Genomic DNA, 13,948 nt, shown 5'->3' with positions numbered 1-13,948 from the left:
TGACTTGCCTCCCTAATTTTCCTTAATAAAAAGGTTAATTTTGTGATTCCATAGTTTTCATTTGCTTTTTCACTGTGGTTGGAACGGAACAGACTGTATGCACATTATCTATGGCTCCCAGTATGCACAAGTAAGAAAGGGAGTGGCAAAATACTGGCAATAAGAACACAAGGGAAACCTGGTTGAGAAGTGAAAGGATTTTATTGAGCAAACTCTTATATACTACAAGCACATCGATGCTAGATGACTTTTTACACGAGGAAAAATTCCACTTAATCTAACAGGTCTGCCAACACATATCACCAGTAAAAGCAAAAAAAAAAAAAAAGTCTAAGTATCTGCTTTGAGTTGGTGACAAAACCTTCTTAAATTGTCACAGTATGATACTACTTAAATCATGAAAATTTTTTTCTAATAGAAACTTTGGAGCTGGCAGGAAAGTCAGCTGCCTGGAATTCTGCACATGTGAGCTTAGCAAAATTTAAGATTACTTTATGTGCTTCAAGAAAAGTATATTCTAACTTGAGATTTTTATCTTAAATTGATTTAACTGCATTTGTGTTTCAGACAACAGTAAATTCTATCTACAATTAAAAAACTAAATAATAACCATTTTGTGAAGTGGCTACAGATGTGGAAGAGGAAGGATGGCAGGAGCAGAAAGAGGACGTTCCTTCAGTAGTTGGAACGGTCACGAGCTCTAGGACATACTCCGCTCCGTGCCCAAAGACCAAAGGAAAAATGATCCCATTAAGGATGGACGGTAAGGAAGTGATGATTCTGGAGCGGGCAGGAAAGGAAGAGTAGATACCAAAGGGAACAATAAACCACAGAACATTAGTATTTGAAGAGGCAAAGAGAGAATGCAAGAGCAAGGTATATTTTATTATGAAATATTTCAAACATACATAAAAGTCTAGAAAACAGTAAAACTTGCATCGGCATGAGTTGGAGGTGACTCAACGGCAGCTGGTGGTGGCGGTGTCCACCAACTAGGTTTCCCCAGCATGAACAGGGAGCCAGGCTGTCTTCAGAACTTTTAGAAATAAAAAGTGATATACACACTGAAAGCCCCTGTGTAGTCGTCCTGGTATTCCCACAAAGTTGGTATGAATCTTTTACGGAAGACTTGGTTATTTTAGGGGAGGAACTTGGGGAGAGGGGGAACAACTAACCTAATGGAAGAGTGGTAGGCAAGGAAAATGGAGGCATAAAGGGAATTAATTGAAATAAAAACCAGACAAAAGGCTCCAACAAACAAAAACACAAGATGCTATACTTTCCTAAGTCTGGCCTTTGCTGCTTCCTTTCTCATAAGCGTTTATCTTCAAGAGAGACTGTTTCTGAAAGAGAAAAATCAACTATCATTATGCCTTATATAAAAACTCAATCAGCATGGTCCTTAATCTACGTTAAGTATGAGCAAACCAAATATTCACTTGTAACTGAAATTACACATTTAAGTCGGACCTGTGAGTGAATGAAATAAAGTATCACCATTAACAGTGCTATATGTTATAGCTATTTGCATTCCCCTTCAATATAAAAATATATTTGATATTAACTTGTGTGTTGATATGCACTTATCACTTTTGAGCAGCGGATTCCAAAAGGGCTGTATGTTCTCATCAAAACACCCCTATTTCAGCAATTTTACAATTAAATTATGAACAAAAATGAGAACAAATTTCTCTAGCAATGGCTAAACATTTAGGTTAATTTTAAATATGCTGCTTCTATCTCTAGGAAGAATAATTGAAAGAGTAAATATTCAACTGTATTTTCACCACAATAAGCAAGTATGCTTAGGCAACAATGTTTGTGCCTTTTTCCAGCAATACAGCTCCTAAGTTTCCTGCTTTATAGAATTAGCTCATCTAAAAAGATACCACAGCACTGCATGCCGGCGAGGGGCAGTACAGAGGACTCAGTTTTGAGTCCTAAGACCTCGTTTCCAGTTTGTGTGTATGATTTGGGGCAGGTATTTAACCTCTGAGCTTCAGCTTCTTCATCTATAAAATGGGTCTACTTATATTTCAAGGGATTTATGAAGATTAACTATGTGATTAGATGTGAAAGTGCTTTGTAAACAAGGCACTGCCCTAACATAAGGTAATCAACTTGCTGGCAGTGGGACTGATTTTTTTTTTGTTTCTATTGTAGTCAAATGTAGATGAAATATGTATTCTGATAGTAGGGGAAGCCAATTGAACTATTATGCTTCAAATCAAGTTTTGTTTTGTTTCTTAAAGCTACTGAGCCCTTTCAATCTACCTAAAAAAAAACCTAGAAATAATAAAAAATATAGGTCTCATCTGAAGTTGTATGTAAGCAACTTCAATATCAATACCCTTAGACTAAGGCATATTACACAGAGAAAAGATAAAAGCACATACAGCTTAACACACTGGATGAAAAATGTACGGTAATGTGGTGCTAGGACTAAATTTCAGAAATTCGTGTCATTCATTGCATGTTTCTTCATCTATGCAATTAAAATTTCCAACAATTTTAAGATTTTAAACTCAAATACACAAAACAGCAGCCAATATTAAAATGTAACATATTAATGTTCCAAACAACTGATGGACTGAAAATTCTAACTGCAACTGTGAATCAGGATTCGTTAAAAATAAGCCAAATGTTGTAAAGGAAATAAATCAGGAGAATCAAAACTGCTGATCTTGTATTAATGATATTTAGCTTAGAACTCATCTGTACTTTCATACAAAGACAAAACAATACAGTACCACATGGAGTATGTGTTTTAACACAGGAGGTCCCTACTTGAGTTACTATACCCCTAGAGACCCACAAAGACAGCAATACAACTTCTTAATTTCCAAATGGTCTAATATAGATAAATTACACTTTAGCCAACAAGGGTTCACATATTAAGTAAGTCAAAGTTCTTTGCTTTTGGTAAAATCATATTAACTCCAAGTGGTAAGAAGGGTAACTTCATTTTGACCAGAAAAGTTCTAAACGGCTTTGATTACAAAGTAATTTCTGAGGGCCATCTTAAACAAAGGGTCCCAGACAGTAAATAAGTGGGGAACTAACTACTGGCTTAAGGCTCACCATAACGTTCTTTAAACACTAGAATGTCCCCAGCCAAAAGCAGGGAGTGTGTTTTGCTTTGAAATTAAAGATACCGTCAGTGCAGCCCACTTTCTTTTCTTTGCCCCATTTATAACCTCTTCACAAACAGTGCTAAACATTTTTATAGAGTTATGAGAGTTAATTTCAAACCTGGACACACAGAATTGAGAGAAGGCTCTACCTCACAACCATTTTTACAAGTCCCTCAATGTATCAACATAAGCATTCTAAAAGCAAACAACAAGTAAAAGCTGTTGCAACCTGAAGACCCTGGGGCTCAGTTCCATGAGCAGTGATCAATAAAACCTAGGAAAACGGCAACATTACAACCGAACCCCAGACCACCAGACCACAAAATAAGGTACAACACTCCTGCGTGCTTCACTCAGTTAGGTCTATCCTGACAGTATAACTGGATGTGGTCCTGCCCATGGTTACGGAGGGGGCAAAAACATCAAAATGGAACTTACTTAACTTTTTAACAGTTTTTCATTTCGACAAATTTATTTTGATTGGTTGGGTTTTTTAACAGGAAGCGGAGAATCTGTTCATGCTTTTCAACCTATGGGTGAAAAAGAAACGGCACTTATTTAATTTCGAAAGCTGTCAGGAGTACAGTTTCACTGGAAGGAAACTTTACTCACTTGTTTCTGTAACTCTGCGCAGCAGCAGTTCACCCTGTCCAGCTTCTCTGAAAACAACACACAAAGCCATTAGGTGACAGAATACAAGTAACTAAGAAACTCAGGACTCTGGACAGATAGAGATTTGGCCCTCGGGCACGAGTTCCAGTTACAAAGGACTATTCCTTTGGGCTTTGAAGTTATCTACCTGCGGTGACCTGGATTTTACGAAATTAATGCCCTCATACCCATGGTTTAGGTGTTTTGCCTAACGTATATGGGAAATTTCTTTTTGGTTGAGGGCATGTCTGCCAAAAAAAGAAAAAAAAAAAATCTTATGAAATACCAGTAAGATCCAATCTCAAAAATATGATTTCTCCTCACTCTGACGAGGATCAAAAATAAGCTGGAAGGCACATGCAGAATGCCTGATGTTCTTAAAGCGTTCGGTGTCAGTCACAATGATACTGCTCCCGCCTGACCTAGGGAAAGTCCGGACAAGGAGGGCCGCTCCACCCAGGCAGCTCCTCTGAGTGGGCAACAGGAATCAGAGGCTGCCTCTCCCTTTCTAGAGGAGCAGGAAGAGCGGAATGTGGTCGCAGGAGTAAGGAAAGACCAGGTCAACTAAGGTGAATTACATCTGTCATCAATTCAAGCTGAAGAAAATACCTTTATTAAAAACACCTTGCTTCGTAGATGGGCTGCTGTGGGCCAGACCATACGTCACCAGCTTATCAGCTGGGTTAACAGGGCCGTTCTCTGAACACTTCTCAACCGACACGGTATGGACATTCTCCTTAACTCCTTTGACAGAAATCATTACTTTTTGATTCAACATGAAATTCTTCAATAGCTCTATTATTAATTGAGAACAGCTTCCATTCAATTCCATTAGTCCTAGAAGAAATTAAATATTACAGTTAATCTTCAAGTCTCTTTAAAGAAAATGGTATTTAGATAAATTATCTAATTTTAGGATAACAGACTATTTACTGATTTTTATCTGAGTGTAGGTATGCTTTGAGGTACTACTGCTGTTGCATTTGGAAAAATTAAATTTATTCAGTAAGTATTTATTGGTCATCTACTATGTGTCTAGAGGGCACCAAACAGAAAACTTCTGTCCTAATGGACATATACTCTGAGGAGAGAGGCAAACAATAAATACAATTTTCCACCTCACTCTCTGACTCAAAACCAAGGCAGACTATGAAGCAACCAGTGTGCTAGGACTTTGGGGAAGGGACTCAGGAGTAACAGTGAAAAACCATTTTAGCATTTGGTTTACTTCATTCAAATTCCAACTGAAAAGACAAATAGATGCAGATTTAGTATGTATAGTAAGGTAGCCAAAAGACGTGTCATTTGAATGTTATCTAGTCTCTTAAAGGAGTCTTGGATAACGCAAACTGAAAGGCTGGTGGTTCGAGTTCACCCAGGGGTGCCCTGGAAGAAAGGCCTGGTGATCTACCTCTGAAAAACCAGCCACTGAAAACACTATGGAACACAGTTCTACTCTGATACACGTTGGGTTGCCATGAGTCAGCGTCAGCTCAACAGCAAATGGTGGTTGTTTTTAGTCTATAAAGGGAGAACCGTGACAGAGCAGAATCCCCCCCAAATCAGAGGTCAGATGACATGGTTCATAGCCTGTCCCTGCCACTTACTAGCTTTACAACCCAGGGCAGAACAGAATCTCTGAACCGTGATGTTTTTGTGAAACTAATCTGTAAAACAAAGATGCTGTTAGGTTATTAGGTGCTGCAAGTACGTTCTGACTCATAGCAACCTTATGTACAACAGAACAAAACGCTGCCTAGTCCGACACCACCCTCACAATCGTTGCTATGTTTGAGGCCATCGTTGTAGCTACTGTGTCAATTCATCTCATTGAGGGCCTTCCTCTTTTCGCTGACCAAAGATAGACTAGTTGAAAGTAATTCTTATGAGAATTAAATAAAGATAAAAAATACAAAATTTCTGTTGACCCTGACTAATGTTTAGAAATACGAGCAGTTGCTTGAAATACCCATTTGATTCAGATTTATAGCTGTAAATCAGAGGAAAAAAATCCCACAGACACTCAAATTAGAGACTGACTTCACTGTCTACCTTCGAGTGAACATTTAATAATTTGGAAAGGAAGCTCCAGGTGGCTGGCGGTGATGGGCTGCACTCTGGAAAGAGGCAGAGTTTCAATGTTTCCATAGTCCGCATACAGCACTTTCACATGAGTGTCTGATGTCCCCAGAACAATGGCACGGTACCAGAGATCATCACCTGAAAATATGATGGCACTCAGGTAAGAAGGTACATTCAGCGACCTCTCTTCCCTTAAGATGATCATTCACAGTTACATTTACATCACTTAAAAATTCCTGACGAGATTTCTCGTCAAAGAGTCTAGATTAAACATAAGTATTCACCTCTACTCCCTTCCAAATCCTAGAAGAAACCAATCAACCAAACAAAAAACAATAACGGGATTAAAAAGAAAAAAGGCATAAAACCACAAGGGAAGATAATCTAATTTTGGAAGCTAGAAAGCAGATGCATGGAAATGACTTAGCAGAACCCAGGTGACTGCACAATGCCTGTAGAGGGGAAGCCCAGAACCATTCAAGTTTGCATCTCAAAACTCTCTAACTCCCAAGGCTCAATAATTGATGCCACGCATTCAAAAGCAGGAGTAGAGGTGGAGCTGAAAATGAGGACTGGGTAAAGGATGCAGAGTTATTTCCCAAGACATCTACATAGACTTTTTAGTTTATGAACACATTTATTATACATGATAACCATTTTTAAGTTGCTAAAGAGCATGACCAGCCAGGAGACAACCATTCCAACTGAAAGCACCTCAAGATACCAACATCAGGAGCCCCAAAGAGATGGCAGAGGCAGATCACTCTACAGTGAGGGCCACCAGTGGACAAGCCCTACCCAAGCACAAAGAAACTTTTTAGTGCCCATCTTAAATAAGTAAGCAGCAACGGATAACCAGATATTTGAAGAAAACCTCTAACATGAAAGAAGAGATCAAAACAAACAAAACAGGAACTCAAGGAAACTGAGACAAAGGAAGGAGGAGACAATGAAAATGAAAAGAACGATACAAAATCCTTGGAGAAACGGCATTTCATCCTTGAAACAAGAACAAGATGGTATTTTTTTTTCCAGTGATCTTTAAAAAAATTTTTTTTTAATTTATTGTGCTTTAAGTGTAAGTTTACACTCGAGGACATATACTCTGAGGAGGGAAGCAAACAATAAATACAATTTTCCACCTCACTCTCTGACTCAAAGCCAAAGCAGACTATGAAGCAACCAGTGTGCTTCACACACAAAACCTTACACACACCTTGCTGTGTACTACTAGCTGCTCTCCTCCTAAAGAGACAGCACATTCCTCCTCTCCACCCGGTATTCCCCTTGTCCATTCAACCAGCTCTTGTCCCCCTCTGCTTTCTCATCTCCCCTCCAGACATGAGCTGACCACACAGTCTTACGTGTCTACCTGAGCCAAGAAGCTCACTCCTCACCAGTATCATTTTCTGTCTTATCGTCCAGTCCAATCCCTGTCTGAAGAGTTGGCTTCAGGAATAGTTCCAGTCTTGGGCTAACAGAAGGTCCAGGAACCATGACCTCTGGGGTCCCTCTAGTCTCAGACCAACCATTAAGTCTGGACTTTTTTACGAATTTGGGGTCTGCATCCCTCTGCTCTCCTGCTCCATCAGGGATTCTCTGTTGTGTAAACAAGATGGTATTTGGAAAAAAAAAAAAAAACTTCAAAAAACAAAAAAAGCTCTTGAAACTGTAAGTGTGATATCAGCAATTAAAAACTCTGTTAAAAAAAAAAAAGCTGGAAGAGAAAACTGAGGAAATTTTCTCAAAAGTAGAACAAAAGAGAAAGCAAAAAAGGGAAATTTAACAGAAGAGTTCAAGTCCAACATTACAATAGTTGGAGTTTCTGAAAAAGAACAGAAACTGAAAGAAGGAAATAAAAGAATTAATTCAGAAGAATTCTCAGAACTGAATGAAGCCCATGAAATTCTAGACAGAAATATCCACCCACTGAGTGCCCAGCACAAAGCCAACAAGTAAGTCACATCATATGTTTAAAAAGACAGGGGATGAAGACAATACTAAAATTTCCGGATATGGAAAAAAAAAAAAATCTGTACAAAGATTGGAGAATCTGAATGACACCTATCTTTTGACATGCAATACCAAGAGCTAAATGACAATCAAGCAATGCCTTCAAAAATTTAAAGAGAAGATGAGCTCCACCCTGCATTTTTATATCCAGCCCAACTATTAACTACTAGGACAGAACAAAGACTTTTCAAACATGGGAGGTAACAGGAAATTTATCTTAACATGCAACTCTTCTCAGGAAGCTTCTGGAGGATGGGCTCCACCCAGATATTGGAGTAAATCAAAAAAGAGGCAGGGGATCCAGAAAACAAGGGGAGGGAGGGAGAAGTCTAGCCTTCAAGGTGGGGTAGGAGAGAAATCCAAGAAACAAGGATAGCCCAGGTTTGGAGGACAAATCTACACAGGAGCAGGTGAAAAGGCTTGAAGATGCTTCCAAAATGATAAAAATTGTTATAGTACATGATGTGTTTAGATATACTGAGAGAATTTACAGAAATGTAGAGAACTAGGGATAATCAGTGGAAACATATAGAATATTAACTGAAAAACATGTAAAAGAGAAATATAATCATAGTATAATACCTGGCTCAGCTGGGAAGTGTTTAAGTAATCCTAATACAGAATGCTTATCTTATAAAAATTAGAACATATTTCTATTGGGAAGAAGGGGAGAGAAAGTGTAGATCTAGTTGTCATATAAAAGAAAAATAAAACTAAACAAACAATTTTGATTGTAAATCTAAACTTATAAATACAGACTGAAAGCATTTTAACATCCATTGTTGGCAAGTGAATGATGAAAACTAGACTGCTCACCAGCTCCCAGCACATATGGACATTTATTTTAGATGCCCAGAGAGCAATATGCTTCCAGAGCTTATAAAACAATATATATCCTTTGACTTAGGAATTCCATTCCTGAAAATTCATCCTAATACATTTCAGTGACCAAAATTTCTGCCCAAGGATATTCACTTTAAATGTTATTTATACTAGCAAAGTTTGTCAACATGAAATATTAAATAACAGGAGAATGGCTGAAGTCTACCCACTTCAACAAGTCTGACTCCCTGAGACATTTCTTTCTTCTTTTAGTACATGCACACAGAGAGCTCTAGAAATACTTGCAATTTAAATATAACGTCACTGATCCACCGTAATAGAATATAGTCGTTCAGAGTTGGTTACCTAGAAATCCTGGCAGATTTCCTAGTACAACAATCTACCTATATCCTTGCCTAAACCTAACCTACAGCTAAGTGACAGAGAAAAGCCAAAAGATCCCAACACATGAATTACAAGCACAACCTTACGTTTCTTAATTTTCTCCATCTAATCAAACGAAACTTGCATCTACAAGAAAGGCTACATAACCTCATGTGAGAGTGGACAGGAAAACATGTTACCTCTAACAGAAAAGAACCTTACTTGTGTATTTGGCACAGCACGCATCTCCAACTCTGGGACTGCAGGATGGCGGGCTTTTCTGAGCACTGCAATATTCTAACAATTCGACCGTCAACGTACAGAGTTTTTCCTGATCTTCTAAAATACACAAAAGCAACTGTTTTCGAAGAACTTTCCAATGTTATTTTATTTACAACAGTATACAAAAGAATGTCTAGTCCACTCAATCAAAACACACTTTGTATATTAAAATATACATTTGTTAAAAAAATATATATATATATATATACACCACTATCAGCTATCTTTTGTGGAAAGGACGCAATACTGAGAGGGGCATGAGGGAAGCCTCTGGTGTGTTCATTTCCTGATCTGGGGGGATATAAAGTATGTTCACTTTGTGGAAGCTCATTAAGCCGTATTCTTGCAATAGTTTGTGTACTTTTCAGTAACTGCATTATATTTAATGGAATAAAGCAAAGTTATCCTCAACAGAACTTCCAGTTCATCATCCCACATGTTACTGTCAGGACCAAACAATCCTAAATGCTTTCTACTATACAAATTAATGACAACTATTTGTAATATTGGAGATAAATCTCTGAGTGGCTGCTGGTATCACCATTAATTCTAGGTTTGATCATTTGAAAAAAAAAAATGTTCATTTTCAGCCTTGAAGTGCCTACAACTTACTTTAAAATAGATACCACCCAATTTGCATTAACTCTCCTTGTGATTCTACAAGAATAAAGTCAAATACATTCAAGTTTTCCATGAAGCAAAAAAAAAGGGAAAACTAAAAGTCATTTTTTGGAGGCTATTTTTCTTCATGATTAGGCCTAAGGTAAAACATTTCTTTCTAAGTCTCTAAACCCAAAAAACAAAAAAAAAACCCAAACCCACTGCCGTCAACTCAATTCCGACTCATAGCGACCCTTAGGACAGAGTAGAACAGCCCCACTGACTTTCCAAGGAGCGCCTGGTAGATTCGAACTGCTGACCATTGGGTTAGCACCTGTAGCACTTAACCACTACACCACCAGGGTTTCCTCCTAAGTCTCTAAGACATAGAAAAGCTATGATTATGCTCTGATTACAAAAGCAGTCTTTCAATATGTCTAAAGTAGTTTTAGTTCAAATTCTCTTAAATGGTTGTAGAGGATTAACTTATAAATACATTTCGATGTAGACAAATACGTCCTTGTTTTTAAAAGAGACATTGTACAGTAATTAAGAACACTTTTTTTTGTTATAAAAAGACCAGGCTGAGCAAGTGCTGATTACAAGGTGTCCCCTGCCATTCATGTTTTGTGTTTTTACAACTAAATTTGCTTTAAGTGTTATGATGATCAATTCTTCCTTAAAATGATGAGTAAACAAACACCATCACTCTCCCCATCCCCACCTTCCTAAGGAGTTCACAGTAAGTGCTTCTGCTATACAGTTAAACAAACATAAATATGTCTCGAACTTTTGTTTCTTACCTGGCATCTCACTTGGTAAAGCATAAAACAAGTTTGGGTTTATGATTTCTAAGATGTTTGCTTGAACAGTTTTATTAACTGGAAATTCTATCGTCTTCCATTGCTCAGCTGAAGAGACGGCTGAGAAGACACAAAACACAGGTTTCCCATGAAAGCGGATAAAATTTAGCATTCTCTCCCAGCTGTACATTTACTCAATCAATAATCTGTTCACCAGCTACTGATCACTGACACGTAGTGATTCCCCAAATCAAAGCCTGTATTTTCGGAAGATAATCTATTCTACCTGAGGGATTTCTGGGGAGTTACAAGGAAAGTTCCATCTATAACGAGGATCCTTGAATGATCCCACTCTTCTAGTATAAAAATAGTCCATACTATATTTAGTATAGTTCTTAAATTTTATTCAGACTTCAAGGAATGTATATCTATATGATAAGATTTACCTGGTAAGTACATTAAAAACGAGTGTTTGCTTTAATAATAAATTAGTACTAAATTAGCTTTAAAATTTTTCACAGCCTATAAAAAGAAAGGATAACATAAGTTTAAATAAATAAAAGGTTAAGAAACATTACCTTGAGGTCCCTGGGCATCAATTTGAAGATCACATTTACTAACAGGTCTGTTACTTGGCAAGTCTTTAGGTGGTGAACCAGCTGTTAAAGCCAGATCTTCACCAATGAGAACATCACTAATTATTCTGGGATAAGAAGTGGAAAGATCAGTGAGTTCAATTCCCACCCCATCTTCGGTGATTTCAACCACTCTGGCGTGGAGTTTTATCCCTGCGACACACGTCTGAAATCCTGCTATGGCTTCTTTAGTCCAGTGTTTGTTTTTAGGCTGTATATCTGGAAAGTAACAAAGGCATTAAAAATAATTCTCTACACGAGCTGTATTTTTGCTTCAATAGTAGCCAGGACTAGGTCCCTGCAAGTTTACCATTCAGGTCAGCAATTCTGATTAACTCTTTTCAATATTAAATTATTTATCTACATACGCTATGCCTGAGCTACAGATAATGCATTTGCAAACATACCAATAGGGTTTTAGGAAGCTCAGGATCTTCCTTTACTTTCCCCACTAACATAATTTCACCTGGAACTTCTCCAATAGGCAAAAATAGGGTTATTCTTTCTTTCACAATCCACCATTCTGTTGTTACATACACAAGGATGAACTACCAATTATGCTGCTAACAGATGTCAACTGTCAACTCTTTCACTTTTGTGGACAGTTTTCTAATGAGAATTTGTACATATTTATTTGTGTAAAATGGTGATTCTCAAACTTTGACTTGTGTATGAATCACCTAAAGCCTTGCTAAAACACAGATTGTGGGGTCCCATTCCAGAGTTTCTCATTTAGTGGGTCTGGTATTCAGATTGAGGATCTGCATTTTTTAATAAGCCACCAAGTTAATCCTGCTGGTTTGGGGACTACATTTTAAGAAACATTGACATAAACAATGGTAACTTAAAAAAAAAAAAAAAAAAAAGCCAAAGCGTATTTACTGTAGAATAAGTAAAAAGAAAGCAGATAAGCAAAATACAAAATAGAACAATTTATGCTTCTAGATATGACCACAATTAACATTCTGGTATCCAACCTTCCACAATTTTTATGTGCAGATGGAGATACACCTGTGCACATACACACATTTCATTTATAAAGGGAAATTTATATCAAAATATATAACTTAAATAATTATAATTTTATTATAATTTCATAATAACTATTGTAAGTATAATGACAAGCACTGTTTCACTGCTTTATTATTATTTTTTTAATCTCTTTTATTCTTAATGACTCCTTCAGGAAAAGTCCTAACATTTTCCAGCTTAAATAATTTGCCTGAAGTCTTAAAGTTAGTAGGTAGCAAAGCTGGTTCCAGAGTCTGTGGTCTAATCACGATGCTAGCCTTCATCTTTGTGACTTGCTTTCTTTACTTAAATCATGAACAATTCTTTGTATCAGTAACATATATTTAATGCCATTTTAATGACCATACAGTAACAGCAAACACTTAAACAGAACTTTCTGAGTTCTAGGCCCTGTTCTAAACATTCATTTAATCCTCAAAACAACTCTACGAAAAAGGTACTATTATTATTTATTACATGGATCATCATTTAGCCAATCTTCTATTACTGGCCATTTAGGTTGTTTTGCTATTATTAACAATACAATGAATTTTCTTGTAGCTGAACTTTGTGCAAGTCCACGATGACTTCTTTGGGATAAATTACTAGTGGTAAAACTGCTCAATCAAAAGGCATGAATCTCTGAGGCTCTTAAGGAATCCTGACTAATGCCTTCAAGAAAGTTATTCCTATTTTCACCCCATCAGTTGTACAGAAAAGCAGCTGCTTGCCTCCTCTGTCATCAACACTGGGCATTTGGGTATCTTTAAAAAATACATTTCTAAATTTTTTAATATGAAGCAGGATCATCTAATTTATGCAAAACCTTAAAATTATAGATCTTAATACTTAGAAGTTTATAGACCCTAAAGGCATTAGAAGACAATTGAGAAAATCTCTTATTCTGCACCATACCTACTAACCAACACCGTATTCCTTGGAATGGAAGTTTTAAAAATTTCAATGAGATTGTTCGAAGCTCATCCGCAGTAACTTCTTCAATGTTTCCATAATCCACGAAATGTACTTTAACATTCCCATTTGGTAAGATTTCCTTGACTAAAGCACGATACCAATTACCATCACCTGGATTTAACACAAAGGTTTTAACACTGAATATTTCCTTTGTATTAACATTTGAAATTTTCACCCTGAAGAAGACATCCTTTGTCTAGTAGCTAATAAACTTGCTCTCTTCCTCAAATGATGCCTTTACATTTCATTCAGAAATTCCTATAAGAATTTTCCAAAGTTGTTTTTAGACTATCTCCAAAAAATTTCATAGTGCCAAATTTTTACATCTGATATAAAGATTTCATTCATAACATATCCAATAAACAGAATGTGAAAGTAAGATTTAATAAACTTTGATCTATTTGTCACTGTGCGAAGATTTGTAATACTCTTATCACTAATAGAAACCCTGGTGGTTAAGTGCTACGGCTGCTAACCTAAAGGTCAGCAGTTCAAATCCGCCAGGTGCTCCTTGGAAACTCTAGCAGTTCTACTCTGTCCTAAAGGATCGCTATGA

At 37.0% G+C, this 13,948-nt stretch overlaps 1 protein-coding gene across 5 annotated transcripts in view; it reads right to left on the bottom strand.

Moving 5' to 3' along the window:
* Nucleotides 1-269: 269 nt before the first annotated feature.
* TDRD1 (tudor domain containing 1) overlaps nt 270-13,948 on the bottom strand; it is a 60,686-nt gene continuing 47,007 nt past the window's right edge. For 3 of the 5 annotated variants that reach the window (XM_049855479.1, XM_049855477.1, XM_049855480.1), the window contains exons 18-26: nt 13,333-13,503; nt 11,350-11,625; nt 10,772-10,891; nt 9,309-9,425; nt 5,838-6,005; nt 4,395-4,622; nt 3,747-3,793; nt 3,573-3,664; nt 270-1,343 (exon numbers count right to left, since the gene is read on the bottom strand). In XM_049855479.1, the coding sequence (XP_049711436.1) occupies nt 3,581-3,664; nt 3,747-3,793; nt 4,395-4,622; nt 5,838-6,005; nt 9,309-9,425; nt 10,772-10,891; nt 11,350-11,625; nt 13,333-13,503 (1,211 nt within the window). In that variant the 3' untranslated portion in view covers nt 270-1,343; nt 3,573-3,580. Of the gene's footprint in view, nt 1,344-3,572; nt 3,665-3,708; nt 4,623-5,837; nt 6,006-9,308; nt 9,426-10,771; nt 10,892-11,349; nt 11,626-13,332; nt 13,504-13,948 lie in introns of those variants that run through there. The other 2 variants (XM_049855478.1, XM_049855481.1) reach the window with 2 other exon arrangements.

The sequence above is a fragment of the Elephas maximus genome, chromosome 16, assembly GCF_024166365.1.
Source record: "Elephas maximus indicus isolate mEleMax1 chromosome 16, mEleMax1 primary haplotype, whole genome shotgun sequence".
Taxonomy (NCBI): Eukaryota; Metazoa; Chordata; class Mammalia; order Proboscidea; family Elephantidae; genus Elephas; species Elephas maximus.
This window is presented reverse-complemented; position numbering and strand designations above follow the sequence as displayed.